The 20,828-nt window shown below is 40.6% G+C and overlaps 1 protein-coding gene across 4 annotated transcripts in view; it reads left to right on the top strand.

Annotated features, from left to right (window-relative positions):
• The window catches only part of LOC144513061 (cell adhesion molecule DSCAM-like), a 103,487-nt gene extending 89,706 nt beyond the window's left edge, over nt 1-13,781 (top strand). The window contains exons 23-33 of one of the 4 annotated variants that reach the window (XM_078244143.1): nt 1,649-1,837; nt 2,289-2,579; nt 4,211-4,387; nt 5,120-5,150; nt 5,396-5,511; nt 5,676-5,825; nt 7,362-7,562; nt 7,895-8,197; nt 13,082-13,156; nt 13,301-13,470; nt 13,528-13,781. In XM_078244143.1, the coding sequence (XP_078100269.1) occupies nt 1,649-1,837; nt 2,289-2,579; nt 4,211-4,387; nt 5,120-5,150; nt 5,396-5,511; nt 5,676-5,825; nt 7,362-7,562; nt 7,895-8,197; nt 13,082-13,156; nt 13,301-13,470; nt 13,528-13,626 (1,802 nt within the window). In that variant the 3' untranslated portion in view covers nt 13,627-13,781. Of the gene's footprint in view, nt 1-1,648; nt 1,838-2,288; nt 2,580-4,210; nt 4,388-5,119; nt 5,151-5,395; nt 5,512-5,675; nt 5,826-7,361; nt 7,563-7,894; nt 8,198-13,078 lie in introns of all 4 variants that reach the window. The other 3 variants (XM_078244139.1, XM_078244152.1, XM_078244129.1) reach the window with 3 other exon arrangements.
• Nucleotides 13,782-20,828: the final 7,047 nt, after the last annotated feature.

The following is a 20,828-nucleotide window of genomic DNA, read 5'->3' on the forward strand; positions in this document are numbered from 1 at the left end:
TCATGGATACCTGGAGACAACGGAGGGAGCTCCATCAGAGGTGAGAGCGATGCAGTGGCACACACACACACACACACACACATTGTCATGGATACCTGGAGACAACGGAGGGAGCTCCATCAGAGGTGAGACGATGCAGTGGCACACACACACACACACACACACACACACACACACACACACACACACACACACACACACACACACACACACACACACACACACACACACACACACACACACACATACACACACACACACACCTCAAATGAATCTGAATCAGCACAGCGGACAGTTTCATCACAACTTAATGTGTACACAAATGTGCTTCAGCTAAATACATTATCCTTAATATAAAAATAATCACCCTTCAGCTCCTTATGATAACCATTGTCACCTCCCCCTTTACTCTGGTCTAACATTCCTGTTTTTCATTATCTGGTGGTTCAGTCTGAACACTCGCGTCCTAAAAGGTAGATTAAAAAGCAGCCGGGAAGATTAGGTCTGTTTAAGTGAAAGATTAAAGTGCTCCATCTTGAAGAAAGCACAATCACAGTGAGACTTTTTGCAGTGATTCATCATTGCTTCTAATCATCTGCTCCTGTCTTTAGAGTTGCAGTCACTATAAAAGCTGTTCAAGATGCCTTCTCTGCGATATTTGTTTTGCTTCCCTGCTCACAGCGTCATCCATCACCAAAATACACACACCTAAGCTTCCGATTGTCTATTTTTAGCCAGGCTTGCAGCGTGCTCTAGGGAAGGCAATGTTGGTCGGTCGGCCTAACATTTTTGTCCCTATAACTATAACTGAATAAATGAATGATTGGATGGATTGCCCTGAAATTCAGTACAGACATTCATTGTGCCCTGAGGATCAATCTTAATGATCTCTGAATTTTTATTTTGTGCTACCAAAAGGTCAACTTATTTACTTATTTACTTTTACTAAAACTAACGACTGTATTCCTGTTAGCAGCTGTAAACAATTATGAAAGATTTCCATGCGTTAGTTCAGCTACATTTATGATAGGTAGACTTGATATTGTGTATGCATTTGCCAAATGTAACAGTTGGTGATTGTACTGATATGATATGTCCATGGATGTTTGCTTTTCAGACACTTTCATTTTATCCAGACACTTTTATGCTACACTACATATTATTCAGCTCCAAGTCAGGTAAAATAAAATAAATAAATTGGAAAAATACATTTCCACTCATTATTACCACTCAGAAACTGGTAAATACTTTAACTTTCATTAGGAACAGTAGCATCATTAGTCTTTTTAATGAAAGCTGAGTCATGCTGAACCTGACAAGCACTATCTGAGATCTGAAATGGCCAGTGTGTAGAAGATGAACATGTTTAATTTCAACAATAAACTTTTCTCTGGTGACACTCGCAGGATCTAAAAATTGCAAAGTAGTCTCTCTGTTTTTCTACATTCTAATGAATTAGAGCCTCACAGGGTTACATTGTACATGCTATAGATTTTTAGTCTAGTTATTCTCTCTTAAGTCCTCAAACAAAATGTTGTCTTACATCCACTAATAATTCATTATAATGTATGTGTTAATAAAAGTGAAATACAAACAAATACAAATCTTCTGTCTCCCCTTTTTTCTCCCTCACCAATTGCCTCCCCAGGTTACATCCTGCAGTACTCAGAGGACAACAGTGAGCAGTGGGGCAGTTTCCCCATCAGCCCCAGTGAGCGTTCATACCGTCTAGAGAACCTGAAGTGCGGCACCTGGTATAAATTTACCCTGACGGCCCAGAATGCAGTGGGGCCAGGGCGCATCAGTGAGATAATTGAAGCTAAGACCCATGGGAAAGGTAGGGAACTGGATTTTGAGTTTTCTGTCTCAATGCGGCGCTGTGATAACAACTAATCATGTTGTTGAACATCATTCATTCATGGGGGCCATGTTCCCAAATCTATATTGCAATGTTCTCTAATAACTCCATTGGTAGAATGAATAAAAGTAGGTAATGGAATATTGTTTTTTCTCAACGATTTTGTTTTCATTGATTGTAAAAAGTCATATCTTAAAACTCCTATAAAACCCACTAATAGTAGCAAGTTACTGGGAGTAAAAATGCTTATATTCCTCTATAACTCATATTCCTTAGAGGATGTTGACTAGTATCAATGTATTATTTAACTTTCTTCATGTCCTCAAAAGTTGTAATGTTGGTCTACTGTGAGACATGTTGCCAAACTATGATCTTAAACTGTGAAATATTGGTAAGTTGCAGCTTCACCCTCTCTCTATCCTCTCCTTAGAACCACAGTTTGCCAAAGACCATGAACTCTTCACCAGCATTAACTCTACCAGGGCCAGGCTCAACCTGGTTGGCTGGAACAACGGAGGCTGTCCAATCACCTCCTTCATACTGGAGTACCGAGCAGTGGACTCGGCCACCTGGACCACTGCCCAGCGCACATCGCTGACCAAGAGCTACATCCTGTACGACTTGCAGGAGGCGACCTGGTACGAACTCCAGATGAAGGTCACCAACAGCGCTGGCTCAGCAGAAAAGAGGATCACCTTCGCTACTCTCAATGCTGACGGAAGTGAGTTGGGATTAAACAGATTGTCACAGAGTTGCACAGATAGTAAGGATCATTGGATCAGGATGGAATAGAAGTATAAGTAGTAACTCAGGGGTAATTTAAGAACACTTAAAAAAGTAATAAAACATCTCTCCAAACTGAAAATATGGTCAAACATGTCAGTCTAGTTAGCTCCCTCCTAACATTAATAATATGAAACAGGAAACAAGTATAAAAACAAATGAAGAGGATTTTGAGGGCAGTCTTGTTCTTTGATATCAGATCTCATCCAGTTATGAGTTATGAGACAGCGTTACAGTTGCTCTCTCTGAAACAGGACATCACTATGTTTCACATCAGCACACAATCAAAAGAAGAAGGAAAAATTAGACAGAGCTTAAGACCTTTTATATATATATATATATGTCAGTTAAAACAGTGTTGCATCCTTTATTGCCACTGTTTAGGGCAGTAATATTTTAGCATGAAATGCCACTCTGCAGTTCTGCCTACACTACGTGCTTTAAGAGTATTTGTGATTAAGACAGTTTTGTCAGCCTTTGAGCAAATTGACAGTTATTCTGACGGCTCAGCTGAGTAAGACAAGGGGGGCGGTCTTCAGATTCTCCACGGGCCATGGCGTAGCTTTCTTTGCCTTGGGCTACAGATTGTGTCAGTCATACACAAAGGACATTATAAGCTGTAAGGAAGGATAGGAGGTGGTGAGAGCTCTGTGGTACACTCCAGACTATTCATTATTTTCCTTTGAAGGGTATTGCGTGTTAGCTGCCTGTTATGTGTGAGTGGATGTGTTTTTGCATGTACTGTGTGTGTGTGTGTGTGTGTGTGTGTGTGTGTGTGTGTGTGTGTGTGTGTGTGTGTGTGTGTGTGTGTTTGTGGGCATGTTTATGTGGATGCTATTGTCAGTTTGACAGTGGGTCTATAGCTCAGTTTAGATGCTGAGCAGCAGCACAGGAGACTAAAAGCATATATTCAGTGATTAGGAAAATTAGGAAACTTTAACAAAGCAGTGATCCAATTCCTGTGGACAACAAAACAATCAAGCAATATCAATAAAGCAAAGGTGAGTTTAAGTCCACCGACCGATCGGGGTTTGCATGTGAATGTGAATGTGTTTATATTTCTATATGCCATTTGTTGGCCCTCCATTCGTTTTTCGAACACACTGATTCATCAACCAGTGAACGAATGGATGGATGTCTAATAACTCCAATATTATCAATAATAATCATATACACAACGCTCAAGTTAGAGGCTAATAAAGGACCTCAAATATGTTTTTATTGTATTTAGAACAGCCAGAATAGCTTTTAGCTTAAAATCTGTGGATGACCTAGAAGAAATGCAGCTTATGGGATTTCTAGCTTTTTTTTCAGAGTTCAGGGATTTTAACAAAGTCTGCACATTAATAGCACTCATGTGGAAATCAATATTTCAAAATTGAATTACTAAAATGTGTCAATCCTATAATCTTTGATTGTTGCATATTTTATTCAGCCCTTTACTTACAGGAATCATTGTTTTTCACCACAAACAGAAGGCTGAGTCAGGTCACTCCAGATGAACATTCAACTGAGGCTCTTGGTGTCTGTCTAATTCCTCATAAATGTCTGAATGTCTTTATTTCCAAGGTACCATCCCTCCCTTGCTGAAAACAGGAGATCCCATCTCAGACAACATGTCAGGCAGCGGGGGTCTGAAGATGGTGGTGACCATCACCTCTGTTCTCGTGGTAGCCGTACTGGTCTTTATCATGCTCATGGTGCTAAAGAGGAGACGGAGGGAGCAGAGGCTCAAGAGACTCAGAGGTGGGTTGAAGATCAAATTATGGTTAATTTTGTATGAAGTGAATCTCATTAAGTAAAAATGCACTTTATCTGAATAACAAAAATACATCTACACATTATTTAGTCCCTATGCACATGATCATACTGTATACACACATGGTGAAACACCTACACACACCCAATCTACGAGACTGACATGTAATTAAAATCATTTTATGCTCTACTAATAATAATAATAATAATAATAATAATAATAATAATAATAGTACATTTTATTTGGCGGAGGCCTTTCTAGATACACAAGGACATCTTACATGTTTAAGAGGGCATAAAAGAAAAAAATACAATAGAATACATTTAGCTTCATAGAAATATAGTTAACAAAATAGACAACATCTGAAAAGTGCTAAGAAACTACAGAAAAGCAGTAAAAAAGTGTGTTGGGAGGGTTTCTATGGCGATGCAGTACTATGAAGACTTTTTACATGAATTGACTGTGTCTACTGCATCTGAACCAGTTAAAATGTGTCAAACCAAAACTGAGGCTAAACTTTGCTTTTATCATTAAAAAAACTTCAGTAGTTGTCTCTTCAGGACAAATGCCTCCATGTTCATTTTTCCAACTCTCTAACATGCTTTCGTTGCCTTTATATAAGTGGAATTATCAGTGATTGTACAGTATTTCCACCGCTGTAGCTTATCAAGTAGGACAGTACTATTATGGTATTAACTACCTCTTTGCTGACTTCACAGATGCCAAAAGCCTGGCAGAAATGCTGATGAGGTATGTATGCTTAATTTTAATTTATGCCCACTGTTTTTCTTTAAGCAGCGGCCATAAATCACAATGTAGCCCAGAGTTACAGTAGCTATCAGTAAAAATCAAATATATTACCCTCAGGATATGCTGTCCCTCTTGCCTTCTTACAGCTACTTATCAACTTAAATGGAATTGAATTAGCATTTCTGCGATACAATGCAAAAGCACGCAGCTGAAAAGTAATGACATTTTCTCATTAATCTCCTCAGTAAGAACACACGGACTCCAGACACAGTGAACAAGCAGCAGCAGACCTTAAGAATGCACATCGACATTCCCAGAGCCCAGCTCCTCATCGAGGAGAGGGACACCATGGAGACAATCGGTAAGACACTTAAAGGGAGACCTCGATATTCTCAGTCACCATATTCATTATGCTTGTGACTGACAGAATCATTTTTTTCTATCTTTATCTTTTGTTTTCCTGCTTTGCTTTCTTTTGTTCCCTCCTGCCTCTCCCCTCTTTTAACTTATTTTTCTGTCGTTTAGATGACAGGTCCACCGTGCTGTTGACAGACAATGACTTTGGGGAGACAAATAAGCAGAAATCCTCCACAGTGACCCACACAGTCCACTACCAGTCTCTGTCCCAGGCCACTGGACCGCTGGTGGACGTGTCCGATGCCAGGCCTGGAACCAGTGAGTCCCATCACCGTCAGTGCTCATAATTTATTTCCTTTACTACTAATATTAATACTATTAATACTAGTCCTTTGTTACTAACAATAACATAATGCTGAAAAAGTGTATTGTGGTTTTGTATTTGGTACAGCCATGAATCTTGCACTGCTAATTTCCCTCTGAATCTACATTGTTGTACTCTTGTAGATGGATGTCACTTTAGAAGCAATTTGCCTTAGAACCATAAAATACAAACACTGTTTATAGCATTCCATTGCCCATTCATCTGAATTACACGCAAGGCAAATAGCTTTTCTACCTTGTCTTAGCTTAACCGTAGACTGCCCCTTATACAGCATGTGAGCCACCTTCCAGCAGTCCGCACACACACACACACACACACACACACACACACACACACACACACACACACACACACACACACACACACACACACACACACACACACACACACATGCACAAGGACATAACATGCACAGAACAATATCACACACACATGCATTTACACACCAGCGTACTGCATAGTCGAATGATTGGTTCGTTTAACCTGGCCAGTGGGGCATGAACCCAGTTTGCTGACTCATCCCCATTTTCTTCTCCTCTCTGCTGTTGGCCAAACACCTCCATCATTTCATCCCTCCAACCCGCTGATAGGATTACTGTCTGACCTACTACAATTACGAGCACTATTCTTTTCTGCACACATCCAATCCAGGCCTTTTCTAAAGGCTCTCACTCTGATTTGGTCCAGCGGTGCATAGAGCAGCAGCCTGTCTGGGTCAGGCTGAATATGAAACTATTTATATGTCTATTTGGAGACAGTTAGATCTTAAGATGGATGGTCATTGCAGGGAGCTGTGGGATGGTAATGTTCAGTGTTCACTGAAGGGGTGAACTGTAGATTTGTACCACAACACTGTGGAAAAGACATATATTCCCCTTCTCGTTCTTAGGTTCCAGCTATAAATCATGTCGTTTTTGGTTACTGATGAGCCACATCTAAACAGCTGTTTGAATGTTCACAGGGTCACTGTATGAGTGATCCAAAAACACTGTCAACTGTTAACTTTGTCTTGCAACTGAAGGTGGGGAATTTGATTGTGTCTATCAAGAATTAGGCCTCCAGGTTCTGAAGGCAAATGTGTCCCTGTTGGCTTAAATGTGCTTTTTTGATGCCATCTCTAAAGAAGTCATTTTTCTGTAAAATGATGATATTATTGAGTCATTTAGAAATAAAAATACTCTCTTGGAGACAAACATAATTCTCATAATTAGATTTTTAAAGACAAATTTGAAAGAATGCAGTTTATACTATCCAATCCCAGGTGCACATTGACTCTTTCAGTACTGTACACTGATGAATGCCTATAAATGGAATAATTAAATACTATTTTTTTAAGCAAGTTCAGATCCTAGACCAAGAGAGTAATTCTAAATAGTAAAATTGCAAGTAAATGTGTCATTCAACAGAAAAATGGAGTAGCTATTATTAGCTCTGTTCACCAACAATTTCACCCGTTCTCTCCTCACCAGATCCCACTGCCAGACGCACTGCCAAAGCTGGTCCTGCCGCGGCACGGAGCCGCTACGCCAGCCAGTGGACCCTGAACCGGCCGCACCCAACCAGCTCCTCACACACCCTGACCACCGACTGGAGACTCCCTACGCCACGTGCCACTGGATCTGTGGACAAGGAGAGCGACAGCTACAGTGTCAGCCCCTCTCAGGATACAGGTAGAGTAGAGCAAGGTGGAGTGTGACCATCACAGTTGTCCAGGAACAACATGGACTCTTTGGACGCCTTTCTTTTTTAAATTAGGGTTAGAAAGTTGGGGGTGTGTGACAGAAATAATGTTGCTTTTGTGACATTATCAAGCGTGATGGCAATCTGCATGGCTTTCACATTGGCTTCTGTGCAATCCAAAACACAAGGGTGAATCCAACTTAAACCTACACCATTTCCCTTTTTCTTTTCCATACTTTTTTCTATCACTGTATTGTATCAAACCATATACAAACACCACATAAATGAAGTTAAATTTCACCTTCTGACGTTTATTTCTCAGATCGTGCACGAAGCAGCATGGTATCAACAGAGAGTGCGTCTTCCACCTATGAGGAACTGGCCAGAGCCTACGAGCATGCCAAGATGGAAGAGCAGCTCCGGCACGCCAAGTTCACCATCACCGAGTGCTTCATCTCTGACACCTCATCCGAACAGATGACAGCAGGGACCAACGACTACACTGACAGCCTGACCTCCAGCACGCCGTCTGAGTCAGGCATCTGCCGCTTTACCGCTTCGCCGCCCAAACCTCAGGATGTCAGTCGGGTCATGACCATGGCCGTGCCCAAGGCACACAGACCTGGTAAGGAAGTGGAATTACAACACAACTCATTCAACCTTGTATTTCCCCTACAATCATTGAGCAGCCCCTTTGTCCCCTTTGCATTCCAACCGTACATTATGAAAATCATAATCTAGCTTTCATGTTTATTTTATACAGCAAACCAGTGTAGGATCACTATAGAATAATACTAGTTATATGGCAGGTCTGTTTGTCTCTGACACACCTATCTCCCCTGTGTTGTTAGATCAAGTGGTGGAGATAAAAATGAATACATTAGACCTCAAGTGCATTCTTTAGAAATGTTTTTGCCAACAACCGCTGTTACATACAGTATAGTCACATTAAACCATTACACAATACACAAAACTCTCACTGGAAGTGTTCCAGCTTTTTTCAAGGTCTTCTTTAGGTGTAGCCACCTGTTTTTCTAAGAGGCACACAGTAAGCAAGCCCATCACACCTCATGAAATTCAGTTTTTCCAACAGCACCCCAGGTATGCCTTTTATTGTAAGAATTCAGAAATCTTTTATACTGGTAAATTATGTTAATTTTTACACTACATGAAGACTGTGTCTCAAAAGTCTTTCATTACATCTGCAGTTTGAGGAAACCTGCTATGCTGTCCTGCGCTCTCCTTTCAGGTTGTAGTCCTACCTTACATGACCCTCTGCTCCTCCAGGAAGCCCTGCAGATCAATTACAAGTTCTGGCAGAGCATGCCCACGAGCTGCAGACCACACACAGTAGCACAGACATTCAAACAGACGGACATATCTCATCCATCATCCCATCTGCTGTCATGTTAGAAAGAAGTGTGTGTGTGTGTGTGTGTGTGTGTGTGTGTGTGTGGGCTTGTTTAACTATATTCGTGGGGTCCAAAAACCGGGAGTCCAGTATACTTGTGGGGTCCCGACAGCTTTGTGGGCCAAAATGCTGGAGTTTAGAGGGCTGTGTGTGTGTGTGTGTGTGTGTGTGTGTGTGCGCGTGCGTGCGTGTGCCCAAGGGTACACTTCTTACAACACACAGTAGCACAGACATTCAAACAGACGGACACATCTCATCCATCATCCCATCTGCTGTCATGTTAGAAAGAAGTGTGTGTGTGTGTGTGTGTGTGTGTGTGTGTGTGTGTGTGTGTGGGCTTGTTTAACTATATTCGTGGGGTCCAAAAACCGGGAGTCCAGTATACTTGTGGGGTCACGACAGCTTTGTGGGGCCAAAATGCTGGAGTTTAGAGGGCTGTGTGTGTGTGTGTGTGTGTGCGCGCGCGTGCGTGCGTGCGTGTGTGCCCAAGGGTACACTTCTTACAATCCTCAGTTTAATCAGACAAGGGTTGAGGCCATCAGATCAGCTTCTTAAGTTTCAGGCCTCATTATGTTTTGAACGTTTGTGCAAAGGACAGAAGACTCATATCACCAGTTCACCAGGGAATAAGGGCAACTAAAGGCTATCTGTCAACCTTATCTGAAGCTATTGTCACATAGTACAAAACAGCACACCGCCACAGTGTGGAGTTCATTGTAATACCACACTCTTAGGCTGGTGTGGCATCACTAAGTGCTAGAGTCTGGTGTCAGTTACTTTGGGGGTTACATTATAGGCATAGGAATCAAGCTGTGTTACCTCTACAGTTTCCGGGTCGGTTGTCAACTGTTTGTAACGAGTTGTGTTTTGACATTGCACAAAAAAGCAATATATGCACTCATATAGAAAGTTTGGTTTAATCAGGAAAATGGAAGCACATTTCTTTTGCCGTGACTGAGTCAGACCTAAATGTGTATTACATTTTTTTATTAGAGTATTAGCGTTTTCAGCTTTTTAGCTGTGTCAAATGTTATGTATTTCAGCTGACTCTACAGTCAGTGAACTGTAAAATAATAGGAATGCTGTTTTCTGAGAGGCCTGCAGCAACTCTAACAATGAATACCCATACAGCAAGGTGCAGTTGGATTTACACACATTATTTTAATCACAGGATTGCTGGCTTTAAAGATAATAAGCCTTTGTAAATAGCCGCTCTGACCAATGTTTATCCTCATTGTAAGAATTTGCTTCTGCATATGAAAAGGTTGAGTGTTTATTTCTTTTAACCAATCCTACCATGGTACTAAATGGCCAAAATGACAATGGCATTGATATGATATAAGGAAAGCCCTTTCACATTACATGTAGTCATTTGACCCAGCATTCATATACGTTTTTTGAGTGCAGCTTTAAGATAACCCTTAACTGGTACAAAGGGACCAAGTCCAAACCATGAAAAACAGTCCCAGACCAAAAGTATGTGGACAAGGGGAGTTCCATCTTCTTTTTTACAGGTATGGCTATCAGTTAATCACTTTTCACCTTCATATAGTAAAAGTAAATGTTCTCTCCACACTTGTAAATTCTAAGTAGAGTATATTACGAAAACTAATCTGTTGAAACCCAGACGCAGTGCGGGGCAGTTTGACTGACAGCTGGTGAATGACCCAGCTTCAACTCCCTCTCTGTCTCTATTACATCTGACTAACCTGAACTGGCCTCACCTTCCTTCTGAAAGGTCAAAGGCAGCTTCTCTCATTCATCTGTCTCATTTCATGTGACCACCCTCACCTGATAAACTTATTAGAGTAACAGTTGGTTTATGGGTTGACCATTGGGTACGTGTCCCATTACAGCTTGTTCTACCGCACTTTGCTCATAAACGTTTAAAGGGCTACAGGCATTAGTCATCTTATGATAGGTCTGTAAATATGTTGCATGTCACCCTTCACAACAGTACAGACTGATCTGAAGATGCAACACTTACACAGATTAATGGCTTGGCAGGGAGTTGCTGTTGTATTCTGGTTACACATAGTGTCCCATTACTGTACAATCTGCAATTTACTGGCTGATTAAAACTTCAAACTACATTTCTAACGAGCTCCTGCAGAAACACTTAAATCTATATTTAATTCAATTAACACTCATAGCCATTCATCATCTTTACTGGCACTAATAGGGCTTATTATAAAACACAGTAAATTATTCATTCTCCCCGTGAACCCAGGAATCCATTCTCCAAGGTCACATCGGCAGAGAGAGACCTCGTCTGTGCTGGCATTAACGCTGAGCAGCTGGCAGGGAGCGCGTGTGTGCGTCCATACGCTATGTACTTACATTTGTGCATGTGTGGGCTGTGTACATGTGAGTGTGTCGCCACGTGTGAGGGAGAGAAAAAAGAGATTTAAGCAATGAATCGTACGCCTGTAAATGTCTGTTGATCTATGGTCCTCTGAAAGATGAATGTTAAGATGAACTTTTCAGCAACGATGAAAACATACAGATAGATCCTCAGCTTGTCTCCAGCCCACTAGATCTGGCAACCCAACAGGGAGGGACTAATTTGCTCTGTTAAATATGTAATCCAATCAGTAAAAGGGATACAATAACAGTAGAGGAACCATAAACTTACTGAACCAAATGAAGGTGTCTCTCCCTCTCTTTATCTACCTCTTATCTAACACTTCAGACAATTACTTAAAGATTGAAGAGACAGCTTTTAATCATGCTTTATCACTCAGTTAAGGTATTAAATCTGACCTGGTTTATCTTGCTACTGGCGTTTACAAGTGATTCTGTTTCCTAATAAGACTCCAGTTCTTGCCTCCTACAGTGCAATTGAACTTGCAGAAGAGAGGGGGTGTGATAATTACCAAATGCAAGCAAGAATGTATGTAGTATATATTGACATGGACATATTCCATCATTTACCTTATTCACAGTAAGAAAAGATAGCTCAATAACTTAGTCATTGCATCAGTCCCTGACAATGATAGCAAAGATAGCATTGTAATATTCAGCTCCCTATTACATTATATTCTGCACATTTGTCCTGATAGCAAATCAAATAGATTCACATTTGGTGGGAAATTGGTATTACATTAAAATGATAGTTTTGTGAATTATAATCGCAGAAGCCCCGAGGTGAGCAAATGTAACAGTGTGAATGTGAATTTTCAACTCTCTGTGCAGTTAATTTAAACCGAGAGGAAAGAATAATACAAATGGAGTCTGTGGAGAAACTCAGATCTGTTAGGAGCACATACTGCACACAGTGGGAATCCCAGAGAGTCTGTGGGGGCGAGCAGAGACTCTCTGGTGAATATCTTCATGGAACCAAGCTGACCCCATTTGCAAAGAGCAAGAGTGGATGAGGCCTCTGTAGTCTGTGGTACTGTTCTTAATCTTTCTTAAGGTCAGACTGTAAGCTAATTTTTTTTAAATATATCAAGTTTTCTTTATTTTTTAACATAATTATGAAAATGGGACACTTGTTAAGTGTTATCTTCATCAAAGGGGAAGGAGAAAAACAACATGCATATGATATTCTTTTGTAATATCATTATTTACATGCAATTGATGAATAATTAAAGCTGCCATAATCAATATTTTTATACAGTAAAAACAATGGATCAAGTGACTACCTGTAATGTGCTTTTTAGCGCTTTCAGCTCATTGTTTTGGTTTTACAACCCACAACTTAAACACAGCATTAGGTATTTCCCCCAGGAGTTTGTGAAGACCAAAAACAGAGCTAAAAGGAGTGCTAAATGTGTACATAAGCAACTGTTTGCCAACATGTTCACCATGAAAACCCTTAAGTTGACAATATGTCAACATGATCACATTGGGCTACAGGCTTCATTTGTCTGTAGTGACCAATCACAGCCATTCATTCATATCAATGTAATAGGGTGACATAATTGTTGTCTTTATAGCTTGTTCCGCTGCCTCCAAGTGTCCAAAGAAATCAATCAAAGCTGCTTTAGAGTATTTTTATTCCTGTCCAACAACACATAAGAATATCGCTGTGCATGATGACAAACTGTAATTGAACTAAACCTTAATTGTCTATCTCCTGTACCCTCCCAGCAGGAGAGCTGGTCCACTTGCCGCCATACCTCCGTATGGACTTCCTGTTGAACCGTGGCGTGCCACTGGCAGCCCGAGGTGGAGGGGTCAGCAGCAGCAGTGGCAGCAGCAGCAGTGGAGGAGGAGGAGGAGGAGGAGGAGGTGGTGGTGGAGGAGCAGGAGCAAGTGGAGTTGGTGCTGGTGCTGCAGGGGAGACAAGAGGAGTGGGAGGAGGAGGTGGAGGAGGAGCCATGGGCCAGACCTGCCTAGAACCCCAGAGGAGCCGTACCTTGAAGAGGCCACCTCCTATGGAGCCCACCCCCATGGAAGTGCCATCACCCAGGGAGGTGCAGCAGTGGCAGCCAGGAACTGCCTCCACCCTCCCCCACAGGGATGTCCGGGAGAGGGGAGAGGCCCGGGGTGAGGTCCGGGCAGAGGTCCCCTCCTCAGGAGACCTAGCCCAAGCACAGGCTGCCAAGCTCAGCACTTCCCAGGAGTCACTGCTGGATTCCAGAGGACACCTGAAACAGAGCAACAACCCCTATGCCAAGTCTTACACTCTGGTATAACACCGGGACACACACCGGACTGCTTCAGACAACAGGACTACTGCAGACACACTGAAGGAGGAAGGACAAGCGACAGACGACAGGCACAGGATGGACAGTTTACCACAACAGAAATTGTTGTATATAGAGCCGTTTCTGACATGCGTCTGAAGTGGATGCTTTTCTTTGAGTCTGTCTTTTTTTCTCTCACTCTTTTCTTTCTTTCCTCTCTCGCTCTTCTCTGTTGCTTTCACACTTTCTCACACCACGCTCCTCTTCTGATGAATTTTCTCTCACAGTTTTTATTTTCTACTTGAGTATACTTTTATTCTAAAGTGACAACATATGAGGATTGCCAAAATGATTTATTTAAAATTTGAGAAAGAGAAAAAATACTATTGAATTTATATCAAGGACAATTATAGTCATTATTATTATTACTATTATTATTATTATATAAAAACAGAAAATATCTATTAAAAAAAACAAAACAAAAAAACAAGAAGGGAAGGGGAGGAGGAGGAGGAGGAAGTAGAGGACTCCTCTGGGGAACTCTGCAGGAGAACATTGCTTTCTTAATTTATTTTTATTTTATTGTTGCAGTGTGATGAAATCTGTGATTGGGTAACTGAGGGGTTTTTTAGCACTACGAAGAGCCAATAGAGGAGAAGAAGAATGATGCCGGATACGACCGCCAATGCTGACCAATCCTAACGTTTTTCAACCTTTCTGACGACTGCATGGCGACTGATCAAATGACATTAATAGGAATGGCTGGAAATCCCAAAAAAAAAAAAAAGAGAATTTTTGTCACACTATGAAATTATACAATGTGAATATATATAAAGAGATCACTTTTATTTGTGGATATTACGGGGGAAATGATTTGGTTAATAAAGTCCTTAGTCATGTTTGCACACATCTGACTTTGATTCATATTGGTCGAGCCCAACATCTGTCCCTGTTCCTGTTTCTCTCTTCCTCCTCCTGTCCCGCTCTCCTTTACCCTACTCTCTATATCACCCATTCTTCTCATGCTCTCCATTGAGAACTGTAATTTAAAGTAAAGCACAGTAGTTTCTGTTGGTTATTGTGATTAGTCAATCAACAATCAATCAACATTTATTTATATAGCGCTTTACAGCAACCAGCAGGTATCCACAGTGCTTTACATGAAGAAGAGGAAATTAAATATATTTATTTTCATCAACATACTACACAGACTGAGCTTAAGCACACCAATATATATTATTATTATTATTATTATTATTATTATTATTATTATTATTATTATTATTATTATTATTAAACAAACCTGTCATGTTTACTGAGCAGGGTTAGTCATGTGTACAAGTTGTTTCCAAATGAATTGCAGCAAATGGAAAGTTATTGAGATAAGATTTCTCCAACTCTTCCGCCAGTTGCATCCACACACCAGCAGGAAGCATATAAAGGTGAAGAACAACCTTGGCAGGGCGGGCGCCTGGGTAGCTCACCTGGTAGACCATGTGCCCATGTACAGAGGCTCAATCCTCAACGCAGTGGCCACAGGTTCGGTTCCGAACTGCAGCCCTTTGCTGCATGTCATTCCCCCTCTCTCTCTTCCCTTTAATGTCTAAGATGTCCTATCCAATAAAGGCCTAAAATGCCACAAAAAAAATTCCTAAAAAAAAATAAATAATAACCTTGGCATGGCACAAACATGAACTACCACCCTTAAAAAGGCATCAAAACAGGTTTGTATTGATGCAGCTGTGTCTTGGTTTTGATCAACAGATGGCGCTGTGGAGTCAGTATATTGAGTCCATTTGCTGCTTACAGGGAGTGAGCCTGAGGACTTTGAGCAGTGGAAAGGGATGGTTCAGCACCAAAACTATTTGTGACAACCTCGAGAGAGACATCAAGGGCAACCCAGCAGTCTGTTCCAGTGTGTATCTTGCCATTTGCAGGAGCACGCCACCAGTGAATTATTCATGCCAGCGCTGACACGGGAACCTAGATCAGGTTTACACTGTCACAATGATCCCCACAGTGCCCGAGAATGTGGATGAGGCAGCAGAGGCAGGGAAAGATTGCATGTGCACAGTATGCATATAAATGCACATATACACATATAGTCATCTTTAGGGAAATCAATGCCACTGATGTAGAATTCTGTTGCTAAGCAGAAAATGAAAGCCATTATCTGTTGTTTTCTAGATGGTGTGTGTCTGTGTCAGAGAGAGGGGGCAAATGCCATGCAACATGAAACATCTGCTGCATGTTTGAATACTCAGCCTGCTGATGCACCAGGAAAATGTCATGCAGTTACTATAAATAATTCCTAGTGTAGCTCTCTTCACGACAACACAGACACATGTTGGTTCTTTGAAACGGGCGTTTATTGCTTTGCTCATCTGTCCTTAATGCATCCACGTCACGCCGTGAGAACTACATGAATGAACATAGTAAGCATGTCAAATTAATTATACATTACTGAAGAAAATAAAATACAAATTCCACTTGCGCGAATATAAACAAAGTTTCACATGTAAGATAAAATACCTCGTTGGCTGCTTGTCCTGAAAAGAGGTTTTTAAATCCTTTGGAAATCCTTCACAGTTCGCTTTGACCTCCGACAACAGTGAAACTCCAACTTAATTAGCAGAGCGCCGTAACATGTGCACACGTTAGGTTTTCTTTGGTCCATTAACAAATTCCGCAGCAGTGGAAACCACAACAGAGAACTTAAGTAACAAAAAACACAATGGACTAAAATCTAACTATTACATCACATTCACTTTAACCTTTACATTAAACATATTTCCTATGTATTTACTGTAGGAGACTATGAATATAAACTATAAATTTACTATGAATTTTGCATTAATTATGCGTCATAAACACAGCACATATTTAACAGCACTTACCTAGAAAATGGTCACACTAGAGATAAAAATTTACTGTGGATGGATTACAATAATTGCAGTTTCTTTTTTATCTGTGCACTCCCCTCACTGGTTTGAGGTAGTATAATGAAGATAGATGTCCCACCTACGCACTGAAAAGACTTTATGACTTTGTGGTTGCCCTCATACATTAGGAAGAAGCAGGATGTGTGGGACTCCTGGCTGCAGGCCATTATCACACTCCCACGCACACAGCAGCCAAAAAGGGGATCTTTGAGATAGAAAAATGCTAAAAGGAGGTTTCAAATCTAATAAAATTGTCGAATGCGCCCCCATTTTTTGCCTGATGTACCCCCACAGTCAGATGAACTCAAATGCCCCTTCATCGACACCACCCATCCAAATGTTCAAAGGTGATTTTCAGGTGGATGTAGCGCTACTGATTATGTAAAAGTCAATTTTGTTACCATAATAATATTTTTCTCAGTCAGTTTGGTCAAGTTTGCATTTACCTCTTGGAATGGCAGAAGCTGGACGTTTCAACCACTTATCCATACTTTTAACTATTTAGGCCCAGGCATAGCCAAATAAGGGATTGTTGTTGTGTTTTAATGTGTTTGTATTTTTTAACGATTTGTTTTCGATCATGGATGTTTTCGATAGATGTCGCTGGTATATTCTGGCCAATTAAAAGTCCGGAATATCAGTGTGGGCGGAGTTGACTTTTGACCTGTTGCGTGTTATAAAGTTTTTGTGCGCTGTACGGTCGCTGTCGAGGTGCATAAATAGTCCAAATTTGCGGTGAATTAAAAGCTACTAAATTATAGAATTAACATGCCAAAACAAATATCCATCCAAACAGTAGGAGGAAGAAGTAAACGAAACAATTGAGGACTTGTCTTAAATGAAGCTAAAGCAGCAGGCTTTACCGCCAGCTTGTGTGTGTTAACGTTAGCTGAAGCGCAAAATACAATAGGGCAATTCTTCATGGGGTCGTTGTCAAACTTCCAGTGACATCTTGCAGTGTGGAGAGACTGTTTTCTACAACGAATAGGATTAAGACGTTTCTCCAATCATCAATGAACAACTTAACTTTACCGTCACTCGAACAGAAATCAACTCCATATTCAACAACAAGCTACACCGCCTGCACCTTGATGTGAACTGGCAGCCTGAAGTCACCCACGGTAAGATAATAACGCTACTTTGATGCCCGTCGTGGGCCATGAATGACAATAATGGTCATTATAAATATGCAGTCACTGAAGGTGGATGTGTCTTGAGATTGTTGTAGCCTATTGTTTGTCACTAACGTTATGTGTTGGCTTTTCGTTCAGAGCGGTTAAGATTTCTGCTTGTAGAGGACATGTGCGTTGGTAAGGTGCTAGATGGTGTTAGTTTTGTTCTGGTTGGCTTTGTTGTTTAGGTCTGTCATTTTTTACTCTGAGAGTCTATCACAGTAACGCCTCCTAGCCTATTATGTCAAGCCTATGCTCATGATCTAATAGTAATATTGATAGGCCTAAATAAAAAAACATTATCATGGAAAATGTAGACTTTGAAAAACAGAACAAAATACCAAGGCCTGTTTTTCACATGCGTGCCCCTATAATGTTTTCTATGCCACTGATTTATCAACTAGCCTACTAGCTTTTCACTTATGTAGCCTGCTTTTTGCTAACTATTTCAACCATTCTTTTTTTTTAGCTCACATTTTTTAAGCTATTTATCCATTACTTTTAGCTTTCTGCCAATTAATTTATATGTTACTATAAGCTATTTCAACCATTTATTCATTGACCTACTTTAAACTCTTTAAGCTATTTGTCCTCTACTTAGATTTTTCATGTATTCACATTTAGAGAACACACACTGATTAGGCTGTATGTCATGTTGCTGTATCGTACACACTGTGTACATGTTATGTAAATAGGATCATCTGTGTCACACAAGGATAACTTGTTGTTGCCATTAAGTTTTTACGCACTCGTTCTGGCTATAGATGATTTAATATGTGGATATACAGCATTTCTAAAACCAAATTGTAATTTCCATTTTTCAAATTAGTTGAGCTACAATATTTCCACGTTCCCTATCAACTAAGTAGCCCCGGGAATCAGTTTCTTTTAACTGTCCACCGAGGATACCATGGTGTGACGTGGAATGTCAGTGTGCAGAAGCAGGTTAGGAATAGACTAGCATACTCCCAAATGGGTTTCATAATTCATAATGAGGTGCCTGAAGAGTTGGCAGGAGACAGGGGGGTAATTTAGAGAGCATGAAACGGAAGGATTTTCCCCCTGTGTTCACACAACACTCCCCTAATCATTATTTTTCTTCTCTAGTCTGTTTTGACCTCCATCTCCATTCCCTCTGCCTCATGTTACTTTATTCATCCAGTATAGTCTGTCTGTTCTTCAGTGAAGGACTTGAGGAGCACAAGAAAACGGTTTCCCATGAGGTCATTTTCTCAGATAGGGCAAACAGCAGCTAACTGGTTACCGCCACATCTGTTTTTCCTATACAAAGTCTGTAAACTCAAGGCAAATGTGTATCCTTTTGAGATTGATGGTCAAGAAAACAAAGTAATCGAGGACAGCTTACACGTGGTATGATAGCTACAGCCTTTTTAAACATGTCTATTTTCATTAGAGCTTCCGTCTTCAGTTAAGATAAAGACACAAGTTTACCCTTCTCTGAGCTCTCTGCTGTCTATTGCATTTCTTAAACATGCAGACATCTTGACTTACAGGCAAACACAGATAATAAACAGCAATATAAGACAAAAAAATGTGCTTATTCTGAGTGAAAAAGGACACATAACTTGATTATTTAAAGATTAATTTAGTCAACCCTGCTTTTTAAATTACATCCTGTAGATTCAAATACATTGTGCAAAAATATAGTAATCTAAAGGTAACTTTTCATTATAGAACTGAAGTAATTGCAATATTACAGATTACATGTTAAATGTTTGGACAATATTGATGTCTGAAGAACAGATGTCCATGGACAGACATGGTCTTAAAGTATGTATGTAATGACTACAATTAAATGATGGAGAGTCTTATTAAGAGAGGCCGATGTCTAAAGGGGCTGTTAATTCTACTTAATTGGTCATAGATAATTTGACACAGAGTCTGTTGAATGCATTGTATCACAAAAAGATAAGCTATTGTAGCATGCTACATAAAAAGGAGTTAGCTTTTGATCTTTAATAAAGCTGTGTGTGGAGCATGGCACTAATACAACCAGCGTCCGGGGGTTTGAATCTCACTACAGCTGCTGGATTCACTCCTGGTATTGTAATGTGCTTTAGATAAGCTTCCACCACCTGCTCAAATAACTGATCTGATTTGAGCTCAAGCTGTCTACAGAGGGACTTAGAGTGACCTATGTAGCTGGTATCTCAAAAGGGACTTTTCAGTAGAACTGTAATACTAGCAAATTAAATAAGAGTAGATCTTTCAGAGTATTACATCATATTTAGGGCTGTAACGATATGCGATATGAAACCGAAATCGCAACACTGAGATGCACGAACCTGTGTCGTGGAGTGAGAAGGCAGAATCGCAACACACCCCTTCCAACTCCCAGAGTTATCGACCTCAGCCAATAAGGAGTCAGATTATTAAATGGGCGTAAAGTGATCTCCCCATGGATGGAAGGGTCTTCCTTACATTTCCGAAGAGAGTAAACGTAGCGGTTGAATTAGTAACCAAACTAAATGATCTTTAACAAATTACAACCCAGCAGCGAGACAAACTTAGCGCGAGCTCCGCTCACTTGTCTCATCCATCTCGTGTCGCGAACAATGCTGAAGAAACTGGCCGCCACTTCTTGAACTGACCTCGGACTGATAGCTAGCTAGCTAACACTCGCTAGCTCAGCCTTTTACCGATCTTCCACAAAATAACTTAAAGGAGCAGCTGGCGAGGCACAGCAATGCCGCTCAGAGCAAGTTGTCTCTGGCTAAACCTAAAGCAGGGTAAGTCTACCGCGAGCTCACGATACAGTGAGGAAATTACACCATTCAAGTGAATGAGAAAGCATGTCCAAACTTTTGACTGGTACTGTATATATTAAAAATAATAAACATAATCCTCCCAGAAATGGCAACCAGCAAAGATAAACCAAAGACCTAGAAGCACGAAATGTCATCTAACCAAAACCTAAGAGTTACTCTCATCACTTGGATGGTTTCTTTTAGTTAAATCATCACACATAATTAGCAGGAGTGGCATATATAGCTCTTGTAGTACTTTGGTCAAATAATACTGCCTTTACATTTGTAGTTTCTTCTAACCTAGATAGTACAGTATTACACCCATATAT

Source organism: Sander vitreus, chromosome 3 (assembly GCF_031162955.1).
Source record: "Sander vitreus isolate 19-12246 chromosome 3, sanVit1, whole genome shotgun sequence".
Lineage (NCBI taxonomy): Eukaryota > Metazoa > Chordata > Actinopteri > Perciformes > Percidae > Sander > Sander vitreus.